This window comes from Schistocerca americana, chromosome 3 (genome assembly GCF_021461395.2).
Source record: "Schistocerca americana isolate TAMUIC-IGC-003095 chromosome 3, iqSchAmer2.1, whole genome shotgun sequence".
Lineage (NCBI taxonomy): Eukaryota > Metazoa > Arthropoda > Insecta > Orthoptera > Acrididae > Schistocerca > Schistocerca americana.
Window position 1 is genome coordinate 371579530 of NC_060121.1, and position 24806 is coordinate 371604335.

Genomic DNA, 24806 nt, shown 5'->3' on the forward strand with positions numbered 1-24806 from the left:
CGGTCGTGAGTCGTGCTTCGGTAGCTCAGTTGGTAGAGCACTTGCCCGCGAAAGGCAAAGGTCCCGAGTTCGAGTCTCGGTCGGGCACACAGTTTTAATCTGCCAGGAAGTTTCATATCAGCGCACACTCCGCTGCAGAGTGAAAATCTCATTCTGGAAACATCCCCCAGGCTGTGGCTAAGCCATGTCTCCGCAATATCCTTTCTTTCAGGAGTGCTAGTTCTGCAAGGTTCGCAGGAGAGCTTCTGTAAAGTTTGGAAGGTAGGAGACGAGGTACTGGCAGAAGTAAAGCTGTGAGTACCGGTCGTGAGTCGTGCTTCGGTAGCTCAGTTGGTAGAGCACTTGCCCGCGAAAGGCAAAGGTCCCGAGTTCGAGTCTCGGTCGGGCACACAGTTTTAATCTGCCAGGAAGTTTCATATCAGCGCACACTCCGCTGCAGAGTGAAAATCTCATTCTGGAAACATCCCCCAGGCTGTGGCTAAGCCATGTCTCCGCATCTTTCAGGAGTGCTAGTTCTGCAAGGTTCGCAGGAGAGCTTCTGTAAAGTTTGGAAGGTAGGAGACGAGGTACTGGCAGAAGTAAAGCTGTGAGTACCGGTCGTGAGTCGTGCTTCGGTAGCTCAGTTGGTAGAGCACTTGCCCGCGAAAGGCAAAGGTCCCGAGTTCGAGTCTCGGTCGGGCACACAGTTTTAATCTGCCAGGAAGTTTCATATCAGCGCACACTCCGCTGCAGAGTGAAAATCTCATTCTGGAAACATCCCCCAGGCTGTGGCTAAGCCATGTCTCCGCAATATCCTTTCTTTCAGGAGTGCTAGTTCTGCAAGGTTCGCAGGAGAGCTTCTGTAAAGTTTGGAAGGTAGGAGACGAGGTACTGGCAGAAGTAAAGCTGTGAGTACCGGTCGTGAGTCGTGCTTCGGTAGCTCAGTTGGTAGAGCACTTGCCCGCGAAAGGCAAAGGTCCCGAGTTCGAGTCTCGGTCGGGCACACAGTTTTAATCTGCCAGGAAGTTTCATATCAGCGCACACTCTGCTGCAGAGTGAAAATCTCATTCTGGAAACATCCCCCAGGCTGTGGCTAAGCCATGTCTCCGCAATATCCTTTCTTTCAGGAGTGCTAGTTCTGCAAGGTTCGCAGGAGAGCTTCTGTAAAGTTTGGAAGGTAGGAGACGAGGTACTGGCAGAAGTAAAGCTGTGAGTACCGGTCGTGAGTCGTGCTTCGGTAGCTCAGTTGGTAGAGCACTTGCCCGCGAAAGGCAAAGGTCCCGAGTTCGTGTCTCGGTCGGGCACACAGTTTTAATCTGCCAGGAAGTTTCATCTAGCATCCATGTATTACACTTTTGTATAGAGCTAGAAATGTGGCAACAAAATTTTAAATTGATTTTACTCATTTGAAAACGCTTTTTAAACGAAAAGTCGTTGTCAGCAGATAATTATCTTATAGCGTATTGGATGTTCCCAAAGGATTCCTATTAAATGCCCATTTCCACACCTAACATTTGTGTGTCGTCACTCTCAATATAATGTCTTCTACAAAAAGCAGCAAAATTCCTGTATGAATGATTTCACTTGTCGCCATCTTGAGAGTCACATAAGTAGTGTTCCTAACTTCGACTTGTGGGAACGCTAATATGTGCATGTAAGCATAGTGGTGGGGGGAAGCACATGTATGAAATTCATGCCTGCGGAAACCCACTGGAATTGACACAACATGGAATGCAGATTTATTGCAGCAGCTGCAGGAGACGCTATTTCTGCAGTGTCGCTGGCAGCTGTCGTCCATTGAATAATGCTTCTTGGTGAAAAAGTTCCATTCTCATGAAATATTTTCATGATAGTAATGTAGATGGCATGAGTTTGACAGCATGTGTTTGGGAACCGTTCTACATACAGTTCTGCTTCTCTTGATGCATTTTGGGATCTTTCCCTACAAATAAATAGCATTCCAACGAATTCTCCATTGGTGAATGGCATTGTGTCCCTTAAAATGGTTTATGCGTTACTGATGATTCGATCATGCCGATTTATTTATAAATACACACTGCAAGTCCAAATGAAGTGCGACATTTTTCGTAACATACCTCATCTACATAGACAGCAGTTCCACCGCACTTCGGTTGACTCCTACAAAGGGCAAGACATAAGTCACTACGTTTACATGCGACACATCTGACGAAAGTAAAAAAACGATTTTAGGAAACCGTTTTCTGCTGTCGTATTGACATGTTAAGGTCTGAAGCGAATTTGCTAACCCAATTAAGTAAGGTGCCTGGAGAACAGATCCTCCAGTTTCTACAAGAAGGTAGATTCAGTTTAACGTCCTGTCGAAATTGGGGTCATTGGAGATGGAACACAAGCTCGGATTGTGTCAGGGATGGGGAAGGATACCACCCCAGCATTTGCCTGGAGTGATTTAGGGCAATCACGGAAAACCTAAATTTGGGTTACTGGACGCAGATTTGAACTGTTATCCTCCAGAATGCGTGGCAAGTGTGATAACCATTGCGCCACCTCGATCGGTCCAGTTTTTGTTTTAGCCAGCACAGTCTCTATTTCTCTTCACTTAAATGTTAGAGGTAGACAGGTTAGGCCCACTCTAATATTTTATTCTCCTTCACTAAACAATAAGTCATCCCGTCCATATTAATCGAATATTTTGAAAACAAGACTTAATCTGACTATCCAAGCACGTTTCAAAATCTGTTCTGCGTTTACGCGGGAGTGAAACGCGATTGTGGAAGTGGGAAACCAGCAGCTAGAAACGGATTTCCAGACCCGATTTTGGAATGTTTACAGGACCAACGAGAAACGGTACTGTGAATTCAATTTTGGAAGCCCATGTAAACGTACACAGTGACGATGTATCTCTTATATCGACGACACAGTTTTCCATCGAGCGTAGTGTAAATATCACATACCTATTTCTTTTGAAGTGCATGTTTCCTTAGTGATTGGCGTAAACTTCCGGTTAGCGGGCCATTCAATAGTCTCAAAAACAGCTCAAAATTCGATACATTCAGTGTGTTTTTACTCTGTGATTTCTTGTTAGATCTACACAAGGATTATATCGCTGAACATGTCACATCGAGATATGATATCCTGGTGACAACATATAGCGGAGCTACATTAAAAGGACAAAGTTGATCGGCCTACCTGTATCTCGGCTATTAATGCAGTAGCGAAAATGCGTCGCTGTTTGTTTCATGAGCCCCTGGTCACTGATCGACTAAGTGAATTATAAATTTCTGTAATTCGCTTTATGACGTTTACGAACAAACTGTAATAGATGTTCGAAATTATAAGCATTTAGATCGTTATATTGCTTCGTTTTAACATTCCACAAACATTTATCACTCTTGCATATATTATTTCAATAAATTCAGAAGTTTGGAGCACTGACATAGAACCACCGAAACTAAAATACAATGCGGGCTGAAAGATGAGAAACACTCGCCTGAACAAATAGCAGACTCAAACAAGTTTCGCGCAACAGTTTTGCCGCAATTTCTAGTCCACAGACTGTGATTTGCCTGCACAGATGTAGTTTGCGCGCACTGATTCGAATAGTGTAGTTCAGATCTCCAACACAAATTTCCCAGATTGCGTACGCTTCTTATCTGCCCACATTGTCGGCCGGTACGCTACATTTTGTCTGCACATACTTCCGTGCAGCTTTACCGCTGCTTGCTTACTGGCCCCGGGTACTTATTTGCAGCTCTTCCGAAGTTCCCTGACTCCAATGTTGTCAGTATGGCGACTAGAGGCCGGGAAGGTTTTAGCGATGGTGTGAATGATAAACCCTGCCGTGCTTGCACTGATTTTAAGACATGGGCTAAAATGCAGAAAAAGACACTGAACTCTGAGAACGTAATGTTTCACAGTATGCGTTATAATGTTCTATGTGTTTCGTTGTCATTGTGTTAACCTCAAACATTGCATAATATTCTGTGTCGATTCGTCAGCTGTATCGGCAAGTTCGTATTTGTCGTATTCATGATGACCGTGGTGTTTGTAGGTGCGCGACAAAAACCCATCACCGCCTCAGCAGCAAAGGACAGACTGTCCCCTGGACAGAGATGAGTTAGGTATGTAATGGTTTCTTACCTATACATAGCTTTCTGCATTTATGATAGCAAAATGCGTGGTATTATACCTGATACAGTAAAGATAGTCTCACTTCGCGAGTTTGTACAGAAACTAATACTGTTATTTGATTGTAAATGTTGGAGACATATAAATTAATATGGACAGTGTCACAGTTTGGGATAAGTTGTTCTCAATGATATTAGACTCGTGACATTGTGGCTCATGTCCTGTATCTGTAGCCGTGCATTAAATTGCCCCATGACACATGGAAGAATAAATAAGTGTCCAACTTTAGTATTTATGAAATTGCTGCATCCCCAGCTCCATAGCTGCAAGTAAGTACAGATGTTGGTTTGGGCATTATGAATTAAGTTAACCAATACTGATACAGTGTGATGTATATGCTGACAGCCCTAAAATTACTATAAGTCGCATTTAAATGAGCTTGCTCAGTTGTTGTTTTTCAGACATAACTAAAAGTGAGGTGCAGATAGTGCGTTTGGATTATATTCCATAGCTGTGGTGGACGGAGAATCTAATTTCCTAGATAATTCATTTCAGTTATCTGCCAGCATAAAGAGGAAGTTATGGACAAATTGAAGCCTGAGTTTCGAGCAGTAAACAATCCTCTTTTTTTACTACATAATTTTTCAAGAATACATCATAACACTTCATTTATTTGTTACGTCAGTTGAAATATATCATGCTACCATTCAACCCTACGCTCCCCAGACAAGTTACTAATTTTATATAAGTAATACACATGCACTGAACCCAGGTATAAGACATCCAAAAATTCTTTGAATTAATGCTCCAACACCTAAAATAAATAAATGGATTGCAGCTTATTGATGTTACAATATCATTATGTACTCACTGACTTCTTTCCAGATGCACGCATGTAAAATCCTTAAGTTTCTGATCTAGAATCAAGTCACAGGGATAAGAAATCTGTAGCTTGTCTGGCCTACTCTCATTCCGCACACTCTTTAAATGCTATGATACATTTGAAGCTGTTGTTTCATAATGGGTCAGCTGTATGTACCAATACTGGTTATTGACTTTGTCCTATTATGAGGTGTATGATGCCACGTAGATGCAAACGAAAAGAGAAGAGAACACAGATAATATCCTTTTTGTATCTGTGTTACTTGCTGGAATGTAGGTTGGGGTGAAAGGCTGATTTGTAATGTGGACATAGTTCTAGCTTCAGTTGGAAGGTGACGATTTGACTGTGAAATGGTGAAACAGTAACAAACACTTCAGTTAGTCCCGTCATAACTGTTATAGGAGGTTTAACTCACTTTCCTGTCATCTACAATTCTGTATCAATGAACATTTTAGAATTATTTACATACATACTCCACAAACCAATGCTCTGCACAGGGCGGAAAGCACATCATACCAAATTGCCAGTTGTATGTCCTGTTCCCTTTAAATATTGAGCGTAGGCAAAATTACTGTCTATATGTCTCAACGCATAGGGGCCTACCGTAATATTTTGTAACTTACTCTTTGAGCCCTGCAAGATATATATCTGATGGTGGCAACATAATGTTCACACCGTCTTCTTTGAATACAAGTTCTTTAAATTTGCCTGCCTGGGTTTCATAAGAAATATGCTGCCTCGGAGCAGGCTCATTTAAATGTGACTTATAGGTAATTTTAGGGCTGTTAGCATAGCAGTATCGGTTAACTTAATTCAAAATGCCCATACCAACATCTGTACTTAGGTATAGCTATGGATCTGGCGAATGCAGCAGTTTCATAAAGACTAAAGTTGCCCAAGCATTTCTGTTACAATTTCATGTGGACCATGCCACCCTGCTAAGCTGCCAGCAGCCTGTGTTTGAATTCCTTTGATACCTGTTGTCATCTCAAATGCTGTAACAATGCTCTGTAATCAGTCTTAGTAGCACCTTGTATGCAGCATACTTTACAGATCCATCATCTTACCCAGAACCCTCCAACAAATAAGACTGTCCCATTCATCTTCCCCGATACTGATTTTACATGATCATCCCATACCATATTGATGTTTTAATGTAAATGGACAGATAAAAAAAAATCTACTCACCAAGTGGCAGCAGGAGAAAACACACACACACACACACACACACACACACACACACACACACACAAAGATTTAGGCCTAACTTTTACAAGCTTTTGGAGCCAGGGGCTCCTCCTTCTGGTGGAAGAGTTGAAGGGGAAGGAAGAGGGATGAAGGAGGACTGAAGAGGTTTAGGGAAAGTGGTACAGTTTAGAAAAGTTGCCCAGAACCCGGGTCATGAGAGACTTACTGGATGGGATGAGAAGGAAAGACTGATTGTTGGGGACTGCAGCAGACAAGATATGAAAACATGAGCACTTAAAGGTGGAAGACAGGGTAATATGAAAGACAGAGATTACCACTAAATCATCGTTCATGAGTTAATAAGAGTGGGAAGCTAAGTGCATTGTGGGAGGGGGTACGGTGCAAAATGAACACGTTAGAAAATGAAAGATGTAGAAAACTGAGATGGAGTGAAGAAAGGAGTAGTTACTGTGAATAAATGCTGACGAGACGGAAGGAATGAACATAAATTAAGTCAAGGTGGGTGGCGAGAACCAAGGACATCTTGTAGTGTTAGTTCGTACCTGCAGAGTTCTGCGAAACTGGTGTCTGGAGGAAGAATCCAGATGGCGCAGATGGTGAAACAGGCACCGAGGTCATGACTCTCATCTTGTATAACATGCTGTGAAACAGGATATTGTGTGTTGCCTATATGCACCCTCTGCCTATGCCCATTCATCCTGACCAATAACTGGATGGTAGTCATGCTGAACAGTGTTTACATAACAGCTGGTGAATGACGTGTCGTTTCACAGGTGGTTCTCCCTTTGGTAGTATATGTTTTGCCAGATATGGGGCTGGAATATGTTGTGGTAGGAGGCTGCATAGAGCAAAGTAGCCGAGTGATACATTCAAGACCAGGATAATACTGGGTGACAAGTAGTGTGCTCCGAAGTCACCCAGTATTATCCTGGTCTTGAATGTATCAATCAGCTACTTTGTCAAGGCTACGACTTCCTAAAATCATGCCCTGGAATGAGATCCATTGTGTCTAAGATTTTGCCACCACACCTAGAATAGCTTTTTGGCATCCTCAAAATCTCCACATCATCCTTGTCAGACCCTATGCTTCTTCTGCGCCCATCTCCCTACTCTGTGGCTCCTACCCCTGTGACCATACCCAGTGCAAGACTTGCCCTAAGCACTCTTCTACCACTGCCTATTCCAGTCCTGTAACTGGCATAACATATAGCATTAAAGGGAGAACCATCTGTGGAACAATACATGTAATATACCAGCTGTTAAGTAAACACTATTCAACCTTTTACATCTGCGTTGGTACAGCCGGTTATCAGTCACAATGAACAGACATGCCAGAGGGTGTATACAGACAACACACAATATCCTGTTTCACAGCATGCTGTACAAGATGACAGTTTTGACCTCGGTGCCTGTTTCACCACACACGCTATCTGGGTTTATATCTAAGACACCAGTTTCACAGAACTCTGTGGAACTAGCACTACAACATGTCCTTGGTTCTCACCATGCACCTGGCCTTAATTTATGTTAATTCCTTCTGTCTCAGCATTTATTCACACTAACTACTCCTTTCTTCACTCCATCTCAGTGCTCTACATCTTTTATTTTCTGACTTGTCTATTTTTCACTGCCTTCTATCAGCTTTTGCGCACATGAGACTGGAGTGAGTGAGAGGACAGTTTGAGATTGGTTTTCTTTTTGTAGGGATGTGTGTTCAGGATATTTGAAGTATAGGGGTAAGTTGGGCGGGCCAGGGATGGTGGTAGAGATAGATGAATCACGGTTTGGGAAGAGAGATTATGGAAGGGGTAAGTCTCTAGTTGGTTTACGGGTGGGTGGCCTTATTTCAGATGGTGGGTATGCGGATTGTGTTTTCAGCCTTTTGGAGGGCGTACAAAGAGAGAATTGGTGGGGTTAATTGATGAGTATATAGAGGACGGGAGTATGGTAGTGTCAGATGCTTTTTCGTCGTATGGGCTGGGGGGGGGGGGGGGAGAAGGGCTATGATCATTTAGTTGTAAATCATAGTTGAAAGTTCAAAAATTATGAAACAGGGGTGTGTTCTAATACAATAGAGGGGTTTTGGGGGTGGTTAAATCAGTCATAGGGAGGGGGAAGAGGCACTCTTCTAAGCTGCAATCTCTTTTAGATGAGTATTGCTGGCAGAAATGTGTCCCTGGAGAGTATTGCATTTTCCACGTTTTTTGAGAGCTGTTAGTAAAATGTATAGGCCAGGGGTGGTTAGTTGGGTGGTTTTGTTTGTGGCAAGGGGGGGGGGGGTGTTTGTGGTTTTAGGTGGGTGGGGTGGGGGGGGGGGGTGTTGTATTATGATTATGTTGTGGAAGACCTGTTTTGTTGCAGTTGTTTTTGAGTTGTAGTGTGTGATTGAGTTTTGTTTATTTTGTGGTATTTATTTGTTGGTGGATTTTTGTTTTTTGGGGGAAGGTGAAGGTTTTTTTTGGGGGGGTGGGGGGGACCTTTGGGGTTGGTGGGTTGGGAGTTTTCTTTGGTTGTTGTTTTTTTGGTGGAGGGGGGGGCTGCATTTGATGGGTCAGATGACCTAGTGTGTAGCACTGGAATTTTTTTGTGGTACGTAGTTGTTTTGGGTCTCTTGTTCGCGAGTTGTGAGGTTTTGTGGGGTCCCCAATTTGCTGCGCTGGTTGCATTAGTTTGATTGTATATTTGGAGGGAGATGTGTTTGTTATTTTTATATGAATTTTCGTGTTTGTTGTCGTGTTTATGTAGTGGTGTCATAGGTGCCATATTGGAGGCATTGAGAATGGTCATTTCCACCATATTGATGACATCATGGGTCAAAGCAGATGGGTGGAATTGGACACTTCTGTGATCATTAGGCTACCTTGTGATAGCGAACGCCACCCCCACCCTGCGAAATCTCAGTTGCTGTGACAGATTGATCTGCAACGTAGCCTGAGGTCTAGGTTAGGTAGAAGGCTGATAATTTTGTTGAGAGGGTAGAATCCAGTAAATATTAATTTGAAATAGATTGTGGAAACACAGTTATATGTAGCCGAGCCTGGTGTCTTATGTTTGCACCACATTTAAAACATTTTCTGTTATAAACAGTATCATAAAACTGCAGTAAATTCAAAAAACCTAAATTATGCAATGTACAAGTATCTGATATCACTTTGGTACATATTACATGTGAACATCACATCAAAGATTTGCTCCTACAATTTTTCTGTCACTTCATTGAAGTGTCTTTTTTTTATCAACAGAGTACTAATTTATGTTTTTGCAATATTCTCTGCATAATACTATTAAACCAAGAAGGGTCTTTGCCATATTTTATAACTTTGCTTGATATGTGAAAAGGAAATTTGCTATTCACCATATAGCGGAGTTGCTGAGTCGCATATAGGCACAACAAAAAGACTCTGCCATATGGTGAGTAGCAACTTTCCTTAAATGTTGTCAGTTCATATTTTATTTACTGGTATGTTTACTACTGCATCAGTTTTACCAAACAGAAATACTTTCTTTCTTTATGGACATTTATCTGTGATGGCTTCTATTCCTGTAATGGCATTATGGTTACTAATCCCTTTCTCATTGGTGACTTGCTCAAAAAAGGAGGTCTAAGTTCCATGAAGACATCTTCAACTTTTGTAGTCCTGTCTTCCTCAGTTGTGTGTAATATTACATAAGGCGTTTCACCTTTATTTTCTGCAAAGCACCTTCAGTGGCAGGTTGCGTGGACAATTTCTTACATATTACGCTCCTGTTGCATTTTTGGTGTTGTTGTTCTTCTTATGAATGCCAATTTGCAGTTTTTTTCTAGATTTCAGAGCACTATGAACTGAACGCTTGTTTCAATGCAATGTTTTGGTTTCTGTTGCCAGCGCGTATGGCACTAAAATTGTGTTTTATTCAGCTGCTGTCAGACGGTCCATAAGTAAAAATTATCAGCATACTGTAAAAAAGTTCCGTGAAGGTCTAAACTTTTTTTCTGTATGTACCTGTTTGATGCTGTTGTCTAGCAACCTATTCATATGACTTTGCAAGGCTAAAGGCAGTGGGAGAAGAGGTTGATTGTATGCTTATCATTGCAGTTGCGTACAGTTAACGGATATTTTTTTTGGCATTACAGAAGCATCCAATTCCACCCATCTACTTTGACCCATGATGTCATTAATGTGGCAGAAAAGGCTACTTCCAGCATATAGAAAATGATGACAGTGATGTCACTAACATGCACATGCCAACAAATATGAACAAAAAATAAAAATGACACAATAACATATTTCACTTCAAAAATAAAATGAAAATAGGGGGTTTAAAGTGGGGAATTGAAATTACAAAATTATGCTACACCAACAATAGAACCTATATAGCTAAACCACAACTACTGACACCAAAAAACCAACACTTAAAATTCTGAAAAGTGGAACCAAAACACAAACAATTCAAAAACCCAAATAACCCATATTCACTACATCAGTTAAAAAACAGCCGGCCTACGATAAATATACAATACACAAAACATCACAATTATTATATAATAAACCCAAAACAAAAGTTACTTACCAGCAAAAGCCTCCAGCAATACCACCTAGGTTGGCCACCACACGTGAGTGGACGTGTGTGCGCGCGCGCGCGCGCGCACACGCACACACACACACACACACACACACACACACACACACACACACACACACACTCTCTCTCTCTCTCTCTCTCTCTCTCTCTCTCTCTCTCATCAAACCTAACATAAACGAAAGAGACTTTAATAACTCGCTGAAAACACATTCACAACTCACATTGCTGCACCAACTACCTAAACTGTAAACCCCATTAGCACAATGACAATCAAAACTCGAATCAACCGAATACTCACATGTTAAACTCATCATGTCCACATCCACCACCAGAAGGCACCAACAAATAAAACAACATTACATCTACAAACACAGTCAACTCAAGATCTCTGTGCCATAGTGACCTCCCACACCATGACACCATTACATCATGGGTCAAAGCAGATGAGTGGAATCGGACATTTCTGTTGACCCCTTTTTTTTCCATCTGCGGTTACCCATATCTCAAAGAAGAGTGACCACTCCTTGAGCAGCAGTGGCAAGGGACACTGGCTCAATATCAGTGTCAATGGGAGGCAAAGTCTCAGTCCTATAAATTAAAAGTATCATGATTGCCCTTTCAGCCATTTATCACACAGCACTTTTAGTGGGAAACAGCTCCAGATCTGGAAGCAACTTGGCATCCATTCAGACTGGGGCTCTCTGTGTACTATGTCAGCAACAGGGATAACTGGCAAGCTCCATAGCACATTTGCTGCAGGAGACTGATGACCACTCCATTACCACTGCAATTCACAGCAATCATGCTAAGATGATTGACAACTGAATGCAGCTACAAGCAGTTTGCAAACAGCAGCCAACTGCCTCATCAAGATTCTGCAACAGCCACAATCCTTAGCCATATCTACTCATGAATCAAGGTATTGTTCTGAATTACACCCCCCCCCCCTCCACACACACACACACACACACACACACACACACACACTCGCATTTGCATGAATGTGTGTGTGTGTATGTTGTGTAATTCAGAAGGCCTTTTGGCAGAAAGCTTACTTGTTTAGCAGTCTTTTTGTTGTACCTGTCTGCAACTCATATTACTGTAAACATTACATATACAACTACAGATTTACTGGCAAGTATTAATTATAATAATGGTATAAAGACTGTGTTTATAAACTGTACCCCGCACTATTTATGTCAACCTCTAAAATATTGCCTGAAAAAGTTACATTAGCTTAATGCTCTGATTATTAAGTTAACATAAAGATTTTTTTTCCCCCAGGACGACAGACATGGGGCTTCTTACACACCATGGCTGCTTACTATCCGGATACACCATCACAGAAGGAGAGGACTGATATGGCACAGTTCTTCACATTATTCTCCAAATTTTATCCTTGTGATCATTGTGCAGAAGATTTGCGCCAACAGTAAGTATGTTTAGCAATTTTATCATTTTTGCAGCATGAGATTTTCCTGACAGGTTAGTTACTAAGACGAGATCCTTGTAGTAGGAGTGCTGCTGTCAGGCTCTTGAATATTTTCTGTAGTAATGCTGCACAGCACAAAAAGTAGTATTGTTATTTGAGTCTATTTGTCGAGAAGTCTACATGTATTTTCCTTACCTAGAATTATTCATCATCTTATTTTAATCATATAAAGGTGATTATAAGCCAGACCATTATAGTTGATTATTTCATATATTCATCATATGTAAGGAAAACAGTTTTGTAGCACTGTTACGTGGTACATTCACGTGTTGGTCAACTGCCTTTCAGGAAAAAATTTCTTTCCTTCGTGTGTAATAATTGTGTCTATTTAGTCTAGTTGATAGCAGTGTGTGGTAACAGTGTTGTATATATTTTATTGTTACTTGCATTATACCCTCATCCAGTAAACAGGTCAGTTATGCCTTCTCTCTTGAGAAACACAGACAGAGAGAACAGTGGTTATGGCATGGGATGTACATTCATGGTGACCGCAGTTCAGTTCCTGATCTGGCAGTCCAGATGTAGGTTTTCCCAAGCTCTCCTTTATCATTTAGGGAGTATTGTGTAATTATTTCCTTCTATGGGACATGACCAATTTCCTTCACAACCTGTGTCCATTCAATCTGTGTAGACCTTGATGAGAAATGAAACCATACTTCTCTGCCTCTCTAAGAATTGTTTTGAAGAGGTTATTGCTTTAACCAAGGAAATTGTTACACAATCTGGCCATCAGGAACAACAGTAATGTAGACAACTTTTGACCTCTTTCTATGTCATCAGTGTTTCTCAAAGTTATTGAAAAGGCAGTGTATGTAAGGATAATCAATCATTTCATTTCACATAATTTGCTGTCAGATGTACTGTTTGGTTTTAGAAATGGTTTAACGATTGAAAATGCTATATTCTCTTTTCTTTGTGTGGTACTGGATGGATTAAACAAAGGTTTAGAATGCTAGGTGTCATTTTTGATTTAACTAAGGTATTTGATTGTGTTGATAAGAAAATATTGCTCCAGAAAGTTGGACTATTACGGAACATGGGGAGTAACTCACAATTGCTTCACCTCTTACTTTAAGAGCAGACCACAAAAGGTCACTCTCTTCAGTACTGAGAGTGGCTATGATCTGGGGTCTGAGTGGAGCATGGTTGGGGGGAGGGGGGGGGGGGGAGGATGCCCTAGGAATCAGTGCTGGGGCCACTTGTTCCTTATTTATATAAATGATATACCTTTTAGTATTACAGGTGATTTAAAAATACTTCTGTGTGCAGATGCTTTGTTTCAAATAGTGCAGTTCAAGACATAAGCCCATTTCTTGTAGAAAATAAAACTAATGCTAAATCACAGTAAGACTCAGTTTTTACAGTTTCTAACACACAATTCAACAAAACCTGACATTTTAATTACCCAGAAAGGGCATATGATTAGTTGGGCTGAACAGCTCAGATTTCTAGGTGTTCATATAGATAATAAATTGTCATGGAAAGCCCTTTTTAAGGATCTCGTTCAAAGACTTAATGCTAGCACTTTTATTATTAGAATAGTGTCTGAAGTAAGTGATAGTTCAACATGAAAAGTAGTCTACTTTTGCTTACTTTCATTCGCTTGTGACATGTGATATAATATTTTGGGGTAACTCTTACCATTCTCAAAGAATATTTTTGGCTCAGAGATTGGTGGTTTGGAGAGTAAGTGGTGGTAGTTTGTGAACCTCTTGTCGACCCCGATCCTTTAGTCTAGGCATTCTGACATTGGCCTCTCAAAAAATATATTCCTTTATGTCGTTTCTTGTTAAAAATATCAGCTTATTCCCAAGAATTAGCATCTTTCACTCTGTAAATACTAGACAGAAATCCAATTTGCATTTGGTCCACACATCCTTGATTCTTGTGCAGAAAGGCATGCAGTATTCTGCTGCATTAATTTTCAGTAAGCTACCACCAGAACTCAAAAATCTTTGTAGTAATCCATGTGCTTTCAAGTCCAAACTGAAGAGTTTCCTTGTGGGTTACTCCTCCTATTCTGCCAAGAAGTTCCTTGAAAAAGGCTAATTCCTGTGTTATATTGTAGACTGTGTTTATTAAATTTATGGCTTGTCCTTTTTTTTAGGATTTTTAGACATTTTATTTTATCTATTATTGTTTTTCTGTTGTAATTTCATGTACTCACACATTCCATGACCATGGAGATTTTTCCTCAATTTGGCCCTACAAAACTATATGTGTCAAATAAAATCAAATAAAACACCAGAATTATTGTGCCCATCTTCAATTAAATCTTGGTGGCTTCTTTCACTGCATATTTGAACAGAATGGTGCAGCCTATCTCCACTTTATCAATGGATTGCGCCATATTGTTTTGGCTCCTCCAGCAGTGTGGCACAGTACTGTGGTGGATGGGTTTCAGTTTGTACTAGTATTGCAGACATGTTCCTGCAAACAAATAAAACATTATCATGTAACTTTATTTTTTTATATCGAAGTGAATTGGGATAGATTACCATTCACCACACAGAGATGACATTGAGCAACAACAGACAAATTTAAAAGTAGACTGTTGAATATTATTTAGTTATCAGACAGCATCCTTTATCTGATGAAGGACTTTGTACAATAGCTAAATGATATCCAGTAATCTACTTTCAGATTTGTCTGTTTTCTGACTCAACACTGTGTTGAGTATCAGTCTATCCTAATTCATATTATATCAATGAAAATACTCAATTTTTGAAAATGTAATGTAATTGGATAGATAAAAAAAATATACTCACCAAGTTATGGCGGGAGAACACACAGATAAAGGTATCAAAGTTTGCAAGCATTCAGAGCCAGTGGCTCCTTCTGGCAGAATGGTTGAAGGGGAAGGAAGAGATGTGAAGAAAATGGATGGGGTGAGGCTTAGAAAAAGGGGTGGAGTTTGGAAAAGTCACCGAGAACCCCGGGTCAGGGGACACATGCCAAGTGGGATGAGAAGGAAAGGCTGAGTGCTGGGGACTGCACCATGTGATATTTGAAACCTGAGAGCTTAAAAGTTGAAGATATGGTAATATATGAGAGAGAGATTACTACTGAAACATTGTGCACAAGGTAATAGGAGCGGAAATATAAGTGCATTGTATGTGATAGAGGTGAGTTGGGGACAGCAGATTGGCTGGTTGATTTGGGGAAGGGGACCAAGCAGCAAGGTCATAGGTCCCAAGACAGGTCAGCAAATGAAAGACGTAGAAAACTAAAAAGGGGTGAAGAAAGAAATAGTTGTTGTGAAGAAATGCTGAGACTGAAGAAAGTAACCTAAATTAAGTCCATGTAGGTGGTGAGAACCAAAGACATGTCGAAGTGACAGTTCCCACGTATGGAGTTCTGAGAAACTGGTTTCTGTGAGAAGAATCCAGATGGCACATGTGGTGACAAAGTCACTGAGGTCATGACTGTCATGTTGCAGAGCATGCTCTGCAACAGGATATTGTGTGTCACCAGTATGCATCCTCTGCCTATGTCCATTTTTCCTAACTAACAACTTGGTGCTAGTCATGTCGATATAGAAGGCATACCAGTGTCTCAGTTGGTATACAACATGTCATGTCACAGGTGGCTCTACCTTTGATAGTATATGTTATGGCAGTTACAGGGCGGGTATAGGTGGTGATTGGAGGGCACGTAGGGCAAGTCTTACAGCAGGGATAGTCATGGGGGTAGGGGCCATAGGGTAGGGAGTTGGGTGCAAAAGGGGTATATGGTCTGACAAGGATTTGCGGAGATTTGGGGGGGGGGGGGGGGCGACAGTGAAAAGCTTTTCTGTTAGTGGTAGGCAAAATGTCAGATATAATGGACCTCATTTCAGGCCATGATTTTAGGAAGTCTTAGCCTTGTCAAAGAAGCTGATTAATACATTAAAAATCAGGATGACACTGAGTGGCAAGTGGTACACTCCTAAGTTGTTTCTTGGAGGGATTTGTGGTACTGGGATTGGATGTGATGGTCCAGAAAATCCACTTTTGAACTAGGCTGCTGGGGTAATTATATCCAGTGAAGGCCGAGGTGAGAATGGTGGTGTACTGCTGTAAAGCATCTGCAGCTGCGAATGCCAAGGCTGTATGGGAGGGAACATTTGACATGTAGAGGATAACACCTATCAGAATGTAAGTACTTTTGCTTGTTAGATATTGAAGGAACTGAACTAGCAGACTCTTGAAGACAGACATTAACTATTCTGAGAAAGTCTATTAAGTTTCAAGAACGAGCTTTTAATTATTCCTCCAGGGATATATTACAACCCTGTATGTATTGCTCACATAGGGATCGTGAGGATAAGATTAGATTAATTACTGCATGGACAGAGACATTTAGACAGTCATTCTTCCCACACTCCATACGTGAATGAAACAGGAGGAAACCCTAACTGATACTATGGGACGTACCCTCTACCATGCACCTCACAGTGGTTTGCAGAATATAGATGTAGATGTAGTAGGATTAATGTGAATAGAAGTGTGTATCTAGCCTTCAGTGAGGATGACATCAACATCAAGCAACATGACATTGGGTTTGGGATAGGAACATTTGAAATTTAATTGGGAGAAAGTATTTAGAGATTCCAAGAATTTTACCATGTCAGCCTCACCATGAGTGCATAAGGCAAAGATGTCATCAGTGTATCTAAACCAAACAAAGAGCTGAAGACTTTTGTATCTCAGAAAAGCCCCCTTCAAGTGACTCATGAAAAGGTCGGCATAAGAAGAAGCCATCCTGGTTCCCATGGCTGTGCCCTCATTTGTTTGTATGTCTGCCCCTGTAAGGTTAAGTAGTTATTGGTAAGTATAAAATTGATTAAGGTGAGCAGGAATGGTGTTATAGCTTTGGGATCATGTAGCTGCTGACTGAGGAAATGTTCAGTAGCAGACAAACTGTGCATGTGGAGGATGTTTGTGTAGAGGGAGGTGGCATCAGTGAGGCAAGCAAGGTGTATGGTGGGAGTGGGACAGTCACAGATTTCAGACAATCTAGGAAATCATTGGTGTCTTTAATATAGGAGGGAGGTCTTTGTACTGTGAATTGCAGGTTTTGATCAACTAAGGCAGATATCTGTTCGGTTGGTGCTTTGAAGCCAGCAATGGGGCAGTTTGAGTGGTTTGGTTTTTGGATTTTGGGAAAAAGGTAGAAGTTAGGAGTTCTTGGTTGTAGTGGGATAAGAAGTTATAAGGATTGAGGTGACAGTCCTTGTAAGGGGCCTGAGTCTATAAGGAGGGACTGCAGGTCAGTTTGCATCACAGGGGTGGAATCTCGATGGCAGATCTTCGCTTACATACTCCCGTAGACAAGTACCGCAGTAGTAGATCCCTTGTCTGTTGGGAGAATAATGATGGAGTCATTAGCTATTGGGGATGAAGAGGTTGGAGTTCTGCTGCAGGGGACAGGTTAGGGCCAAGCTGTAGAGACCTGAGGAAGGGGTGTAAAACAATGCTGGATGGGAGGAATTTTTGGAAGGCTTGTAAGGAATGACTTCTTGGTAATTATGTTGGATCAAGTTACGATGATGGGCATAACTGTTCAAAGCAGGGTTCAATGTCAAGTTTGCTATTGGAATGTTTTTGGGATTCTGTTGCAAAGTGATAATTCCAGTTGACGTTACATGTGAAGGAAAATAGATCCTTCACCAAAGCAGCATGATTAAATACGGGTTTAGTGCAGAAAGTAAGACCCTTGGATAATACAGACAGTTCAGGAGGGGAGAGCGCGTTGACTGAGAGGTTGAGAACACTGCACTGTTGTGACTGGTTCCTGTGATCATGACAGTAGTTGACAATGGTGGATGTTAAGGTGGAGGGCCAAGCTTGGTCTGTAGTAGAGGAGTGGCTGTCTAGAGAGCTGCAAAGGGGCAGGAAGGGCAACACCATTGTTGAGGTAGTTTAGGAGAAGGTGGGATAGCTTGTTTAGGTGAAGTCTGCTGATGATTAAAACTTTGACTACTGTGTATGACATGTGATGTGATGCGAGGTGTGTAGCTATGAATTAAAAGATTGGAACTGTTGCTAGTGGGAGGGGGGGGGGGGGTTGAGGTCAGGTTGATGTTGTTGCAGTTACTCCACAATGCACCTCTTTGAAACTGTTAAGCATGAAGTAAGGCATCCAATGTGGTAATAACATATGTTAAACAGACCTCTTCTCCGTACATACTGTTGGAGCAGTTGGAAGAATACACAGACTACTCCAAGTGAATATCTTCTCAGTGGAGATTTAAACTCTTGCTGCTGCAAGGCTGTAGAGTAGTTTAAAGTGTCTGTGGCATCAGTTATTTTGGATGTTCTTGCAGAAACTACCTCTCTATATACATACCAATTCATTTAACATTGTATTACAATATGAGAGAGAGTAATTATCCTTCTCCTTGCTGCTGTGATTGAGGACCAGAACATATTCTGAATAAACTGAGAGACCCATTTTTCATCTGTAATAAGGTTGACACACTATGCTGTCCCTGTAATGAAGTTATTAATTTGTATGCCTGGTACTAATGTGTATGGTGGCTTTATTTTTTCATTTTCCTTCAACACATTTTCCTGAGTAGAACTGTGCTGATAGTTCGCTTTAAGTTTCACACATCTCTAGTTGGTGCAAAGTGGCGAGCATCTCATGAAACCGCAGTTGGGTGGGATATTAGTGAGTACCAACACCTGGCTTACAGGACAAGCACCTGTGTTAGGCTCTTATGGGGGTATCATTGGAAACAAAACAGTATAAGAGTGCATGTTTAAATAATTATTTTTGTTAGTAAAAGAGTAGGAAGGACACACACACACACACACACACACACACACACACACACACACACACACACACCTACACACACCTAGTAGCATATTGTGCACTCTATTTTGTCTTGATAACTGCAGTGACAGTTGACTCCATGAGACAAATGGAAGTTTTGGACAATCATTATGATCCATGACTTCTCAGTAGGATGGCTCTTACTTTAGCCGCATGATTTTTTGTTTGTGCTACTTCCTAATTTGGTGGCATTGAATAAAAGATTACTTGTAATTTGGGTGTCATAGGAAAAGACCGTTACAGTTACAGAAACAAAAATCACAAAAATCTCATTTATTTTCTATCTCAAAAAATTTCATTAACCAATTACCTTCAACTTAATAATTAAATTTGTTGTATTAACTTAAATAACACAATTTATAACACTACTACATGCAATGTCTGTGAAGTGAATAATGAAGCCCGATACAAGGCGATTGTTGGGAGACGCCCTATACTCCTGCATTATAGCATACCCACAATGTATCAAGAGTGAGCCGTTAGGAAGAACGGACAGTGCAATGTTATACGTACTATACTATACTGTATTTAAATTTAAAGAAACATTAGAAGTAAAAACATTTCAGAAACTTAACAAATAATGTACAGCAGTTAGACAAACTTCACTCAGATGTTGGCCAAACAGTAAGATCAGTTTCAATGTGGTATATAAAGCAAACTATCAAATACAGTATGATAACTTATAACACTGCCTGCAAGCCACAGTAAGTCATTGCTCTGTTGCTTTTATGAAGTCAGTCAGCTTTCTTCTGCATGTCATTTCATACAATTCATTATTGCGTATTGTTAAATGCTCATCGAGTGCAACAACTCAGTTTACTTTTTTGCTCCATCCATGTAATCACTTTATTTATATTATCTAGTATTCCACCTGTACTCCATCTGTCCTTTCTTTTTCAGCTTCAATTTCTTTATCCTCGTCTGCTTCACTACTATCATTTTGAACAACAACAACAATGCCCTTGTCATCGATGATCTACAAAATCGGTTCTTCGTTATCAACAACTACCCAATGGTTCAAGTCTTCAGGATGAATACTGCACTGCAGAACGTCACATGCAGATTGGCTGTCACTGCCGTTGCAATTTGTCACTACAATGTTCATCATTAATATTTTATTCAATGCAACACATGTTCCAGCAATTCCTAATCAAAATGCTTTGCCATGCCAGGCCTACTGAATAGACAACATTCTTAGCATTAACATATTTCAAAAACATTTGCATTTTCTCATCTGAATTTATTATTTTGAAGTGAGCAGTTCATGGTGATAAGCCTTAAATGCTCATATGATATCCTGATCCAGCAGCTGATATAATGCCATCTTATTTTTTCACAAAACCAAAGTTTTTATATTTCCATCTTCTGATTGCAGCACATCAGCAGGTGAATGAGCAGAACAGTGATCAAGGAGATAAAATTGTCATTTCCATGTAAATCCAACTGAAATTTTTCACCTTGGATTTTAATACTTGGCCTGGAAAAAGATACACCTTCTCTTATCTTTATTAAAAACCTCCTGTAAAGGCATTTGTCAAGTCCCTGGACCTTTAGAAATGCCCCACGTGGTACACATTCCAATCTTTGTCCACTGCAAGCTAGTGCTTCTTCTACGCCGTGGACGAGATGTGAAATCTCAGTCTTTCTTTCTGCAGAAAGCCGCTGAGGAGAAGATACAGTAGCTTTTTTTGTGCTTCTCCTTGTTATTCCAATTATTCTGGATGTGGTGTTCTGTTATTTGCGCAGGCCTGAGGAGATGACTTACTTAGCTCACAACTAGTTTTATTAAAAAAGTTGTTTCATGTACAGCACATAATATTTTCAGTTTATAATGTTGCAAGTTCATATTTTAGGCGTTTCATCAATTCCTACATGCCTCAAAGGCGTTGACACTTTTAATGCTGTGTTGTAAATGAATTTTCTGGATACATCAAACAATGGAAAATCCAGGACGGAATGTAACAATATTATGAAAAGGAAAGTCGCTCTTCACCGTACGGTGGAGATTCCAAGTCGCAGATAGGCACAACAAAAAGACTGTCCCAGTATAAGCTTTCGACCAACAATGCCTATCGAAAATAGATGACACACACACACACACACACACACACACACACACACACACACGATTCAGCCTCTGGTAGTTGAAGGCACATCTGAAGTGTGGCTTTAGCTGCCAGAGGCTGCAGTTGTGTGTGTGTGTGTGTGTGTGTGTGTGTGTGTGTGTGTGTGTGAAACCAATTTATTTCTAGAAAGTAGACATAACACAAATTTTTTCTGTCACTTATGTTCTGGGAGTGGCAGGGACTTTTAAAATCATCTGGGAAAGAACTGTGGCAACTTCTTCGCGTACGGTTTGTTGTTATTATGTGATAGTGTTGTAGACTATTTTGTTGGCCTTATCTTTTATATTGGAAAGAATCACTCATGTCACTGTGCAGGGAGAGTAGATAATCAGGAAACATTTCTCAGAAATGTGAGTCAAAAATAAAAAATTTGGACTGTAACTCATACCATAACATTCCAGCTCATATTATAGTGGCTGCAGTAAGTTCTGTAATATTTTACCATATTAATCCATTGATATGTTTACTGATGTTGTCTTTCTCAAGGGAAGTTGCTTTTGCCTAAGGGATATTCAGCAAACGTCTATGAAGTTCACATACAAATGAAATTAAGGCCCCCATTTACCTGGTCGTATGTTCAGCTAATATATTTGTTGAAGGTGTCTTAGTCTGGTCTAACCCATAATTTCGGCATTGTTATTTTTTATCTTTCTTTTGTATTGTTCTTTTTAGACAAAGGAAGGCGAATTGGTGTTGCCTTCTCTCTCTCTCTCTCTCTCTCTCTCTCTCTCTCTCTCTCTCTCTCTGCGCGTGTGTGTGTGTGTGTGTGTGTGTGTGTGTGTGTGTGTGTGTGTGTGCGTGTGCGTGTGCGTGAGCGTGAGTGGGCCCGCATGTGTGCGTGTGCGCGTGTGGGCGCGTAGCACAGTTAGCTTACCATCTCTCAGAATTCTGTGCGTTCCTGACAAAATGTGAATTTTGTGGCGAATACAATTTACAGCTGATCTACAGTTTACATCACCAGTAAACAACAGCTAATCAACAATGAATTGTTACAAATAATGTTGGAAACTGAATATATAAAAAAATACATTGTAATATAAATTTCCATAGTGAATCAGTCACAGGGCCAGTATTAAAGTTCTTATAAGGAGTTTTTATTCGAAACATACTGTTTAATTTGCAATTTGTCTTGTAACATCTGGAACGCCAACTGGAACAGTTTATTGAGACCCATTCTCAAGAAAACGGAAGTGTACAGTTGAATGGTGGAAGATACTATGAAGAAATTGTGTTCAGAAGAGGACAGAATTTTTCTTCAACATTTGAAGGTACATTTTTTTATTCGTAATTTTCCTTATTGAACTTTGTAACTGGCCCTAAGATCAGTAGAGTAGTAACAAATCTAGTATTATTATTATTATTATTATTATTATTATTATCTGTTTGTGTTTATATGTTATTTTGTATTCAGTAATGGCTTGACGCATTTTTCTGAATGCTGGATAATGAACACTTATCACACACAGTACAAGAACAACAGATTTTTCAAAAACACATTATGAATGGAACTTCTTGGTGCTACTTTGACTTTTGGTAAAGGAAATCCTCATAGCTATTAGTTTTATGATATTAAATGCAAATTGATGTGTGAGTTCATGTCAGTTCATCATCCAGGTTTTCAAGAATTGTTATAATAGTTATTTTCACACTTATTCCAATTGGTTGGCTTGCTTAGTTCATCCAGAGTCTAGTATCTTTAACATCATTGTTGTTTCACATACATAGTATTAATTGTCTGTTTTCCTCCTGCAGACTTACTGTCAGCCCTCCTGAAACCAAGTCAAGAAAAGACCTTTCTCAGTGGTTGTGCAGAATTCATAATAATATAAATGTCAAACTAGGTAAGGAAAAGTTTGACTGTTCATTAGTTGATGAGCGTTGGAAGGATGGTTGGAAAGATGGATCTTGTGATTAGTCCCATTTTGTTCTCTGCAGAGAAATCATTTCTGTGATACTTCATTCCTGGAGGAAAAAGTGATTTTCTGTTATTTTAGGAGAGCTATGTGAAATGAAATTTAAATAGTGCTACTGTAGTATTATGTATGTCTGTATGTATTATTTATAATTGTGTATTCACATAAAATGTAGAAACTCAGGACCAATAATTCAAGATATTGAAAAGATTTTGAAGCTTAACTGAGACTGTGTGCTTGAGTTGAAATAAATTTATTTACTTTTGTGATTCGTGTTGTGTCATCTGGTCACAGTTATTGGGCTCTTCCCTAAATTGTTAATTTTACTATAAATTTGATGTGAAATGTGCTTTCTATATATTCCTTCTTTTCTGCACTTCCCCATCATAAACTCTGTTCTTGGATTTAATTTTATGGAAATAAGTGTGATTTTGATAAACCCGAACATTTTCTTAGCAATTAAAAAATAGCAATGTATCATTGTTGTTAACAACTCAGTATGTGTTGACTACCATACTGTAATAACAGTGGTAGTTAATATTTATATTTGATTGAAGCAGTAACAATTTCTTAATTAACTTTCATTCATGAAGATGAAACAATAAACGAGTATGTATTGCTGACTAAAACTTTCCATGAATAGCTGCACTTCTCTAACACAGATTGTAAGAGATAGTGATCTTTCTGCATGTGGTTTTGACTATCATCAAATTAACTCAAAATATCAAAGGACAGTAATGTTAAATGTATTTTAATGTTTCAGATTCAAAATAGCTGATAATTACATTGCTTAAAAGGCTTAGAATCTCAGACTTTTACTGTGGAATGCTTAATTTTCAAAAGTGGAAAAATATGATTGCTAACAGAAAATTCATTTTGCCCATATTACAGATAAGGTGAGATAAAGTGTGTTCAGGGAGATGCACCCACCTGTGCACAAATGTTACATGTTTACGGACAGACTAGAAGGATAAAAGGAGGGGTGGAGATGAAAGTACTATAAAACTCAGATAGAAATGACCGGAGATAATTTTACAGATACTGTAGCCTTGGATGTTCTGAGAAAGGGTGGAAAGGCATGACAGGGACCAATAGGAGCAATAGAGATGTATAGCATAATGTTGGGATGTTTAGGGTACCGAAACGTGTTCTTACATGTTGAATTTTGACATGTTATTGCAGGTAGTGAAAGGCAAAGAATTTAAATAATGAAAGAGCCTTAAATCCTCATTGTAACATTCCAAAAAGTGTTGCAAGGTTAATGTGCATTAGAACTACTTTCCATGTGATGATACTGTGCAGCCTTTACAATTGCTGTTTACTTTCGTTTAAACTTCTCAGCAGTTGAGAGGCTGTGGTCAATGTACAAAGCTATTCACAAATGATTTGCCTCTCTTTATGGTAGACCTCTTCAAAGTCAAATCGACAACTGCTTTCAAGGCACAAGTTGCCCACGAATTTATAGTTGCATTATGATCTGCGTAGAAGGTACCACCATTTGTCATGTGATGCCAAAAGTGTGGTTATCTCTGGCTAGTGACATCATTCTTGATTAAAAATAAACACTCATTACTCCTTGTACAGAGGTGGCAACCCTTTTTGATTTAACTCCATCTTCTTCACTGCTACAATTGTCATTGTGTTATAGATTTTCACTTTCTCATATGATGATGTGACATCTTGGTTAAAATGCTAGTCTTTCAGGATTTTAT

At 39.9% G+C, this 24806-nt stretch overlaps 1 protein-coding gene across 1 annotated transcript; it reads left to right on the forward strand.

Annotated features, from left to right (window-relative positions):
- The first annotated feature begins 3735 nt into the window (after nt 1-3735).
- Nucleotides 3736-23363, forward strand: LOC124605173 (FAD-linked sulfhydryl oxidase ALR). The gene is made up of 4 exons (XM_047136684.1): nt 3736-3861; nt 4010-4079; nt 12026-12173; nt 22934-23363. Exons 1-4 carry the CDS (start codon nt 3745-3747, stop codon nt 23094-23096), a joined length of 498 nt encoding a protein of 165 aa, XP_046992640.1. The 5' UTR covers nt 3736-3744; the 3' UTR covers nt 23097-23363.
- The last annotated feature ends 1443 nt before the right edge of the window (nt 23364-24806 follow it).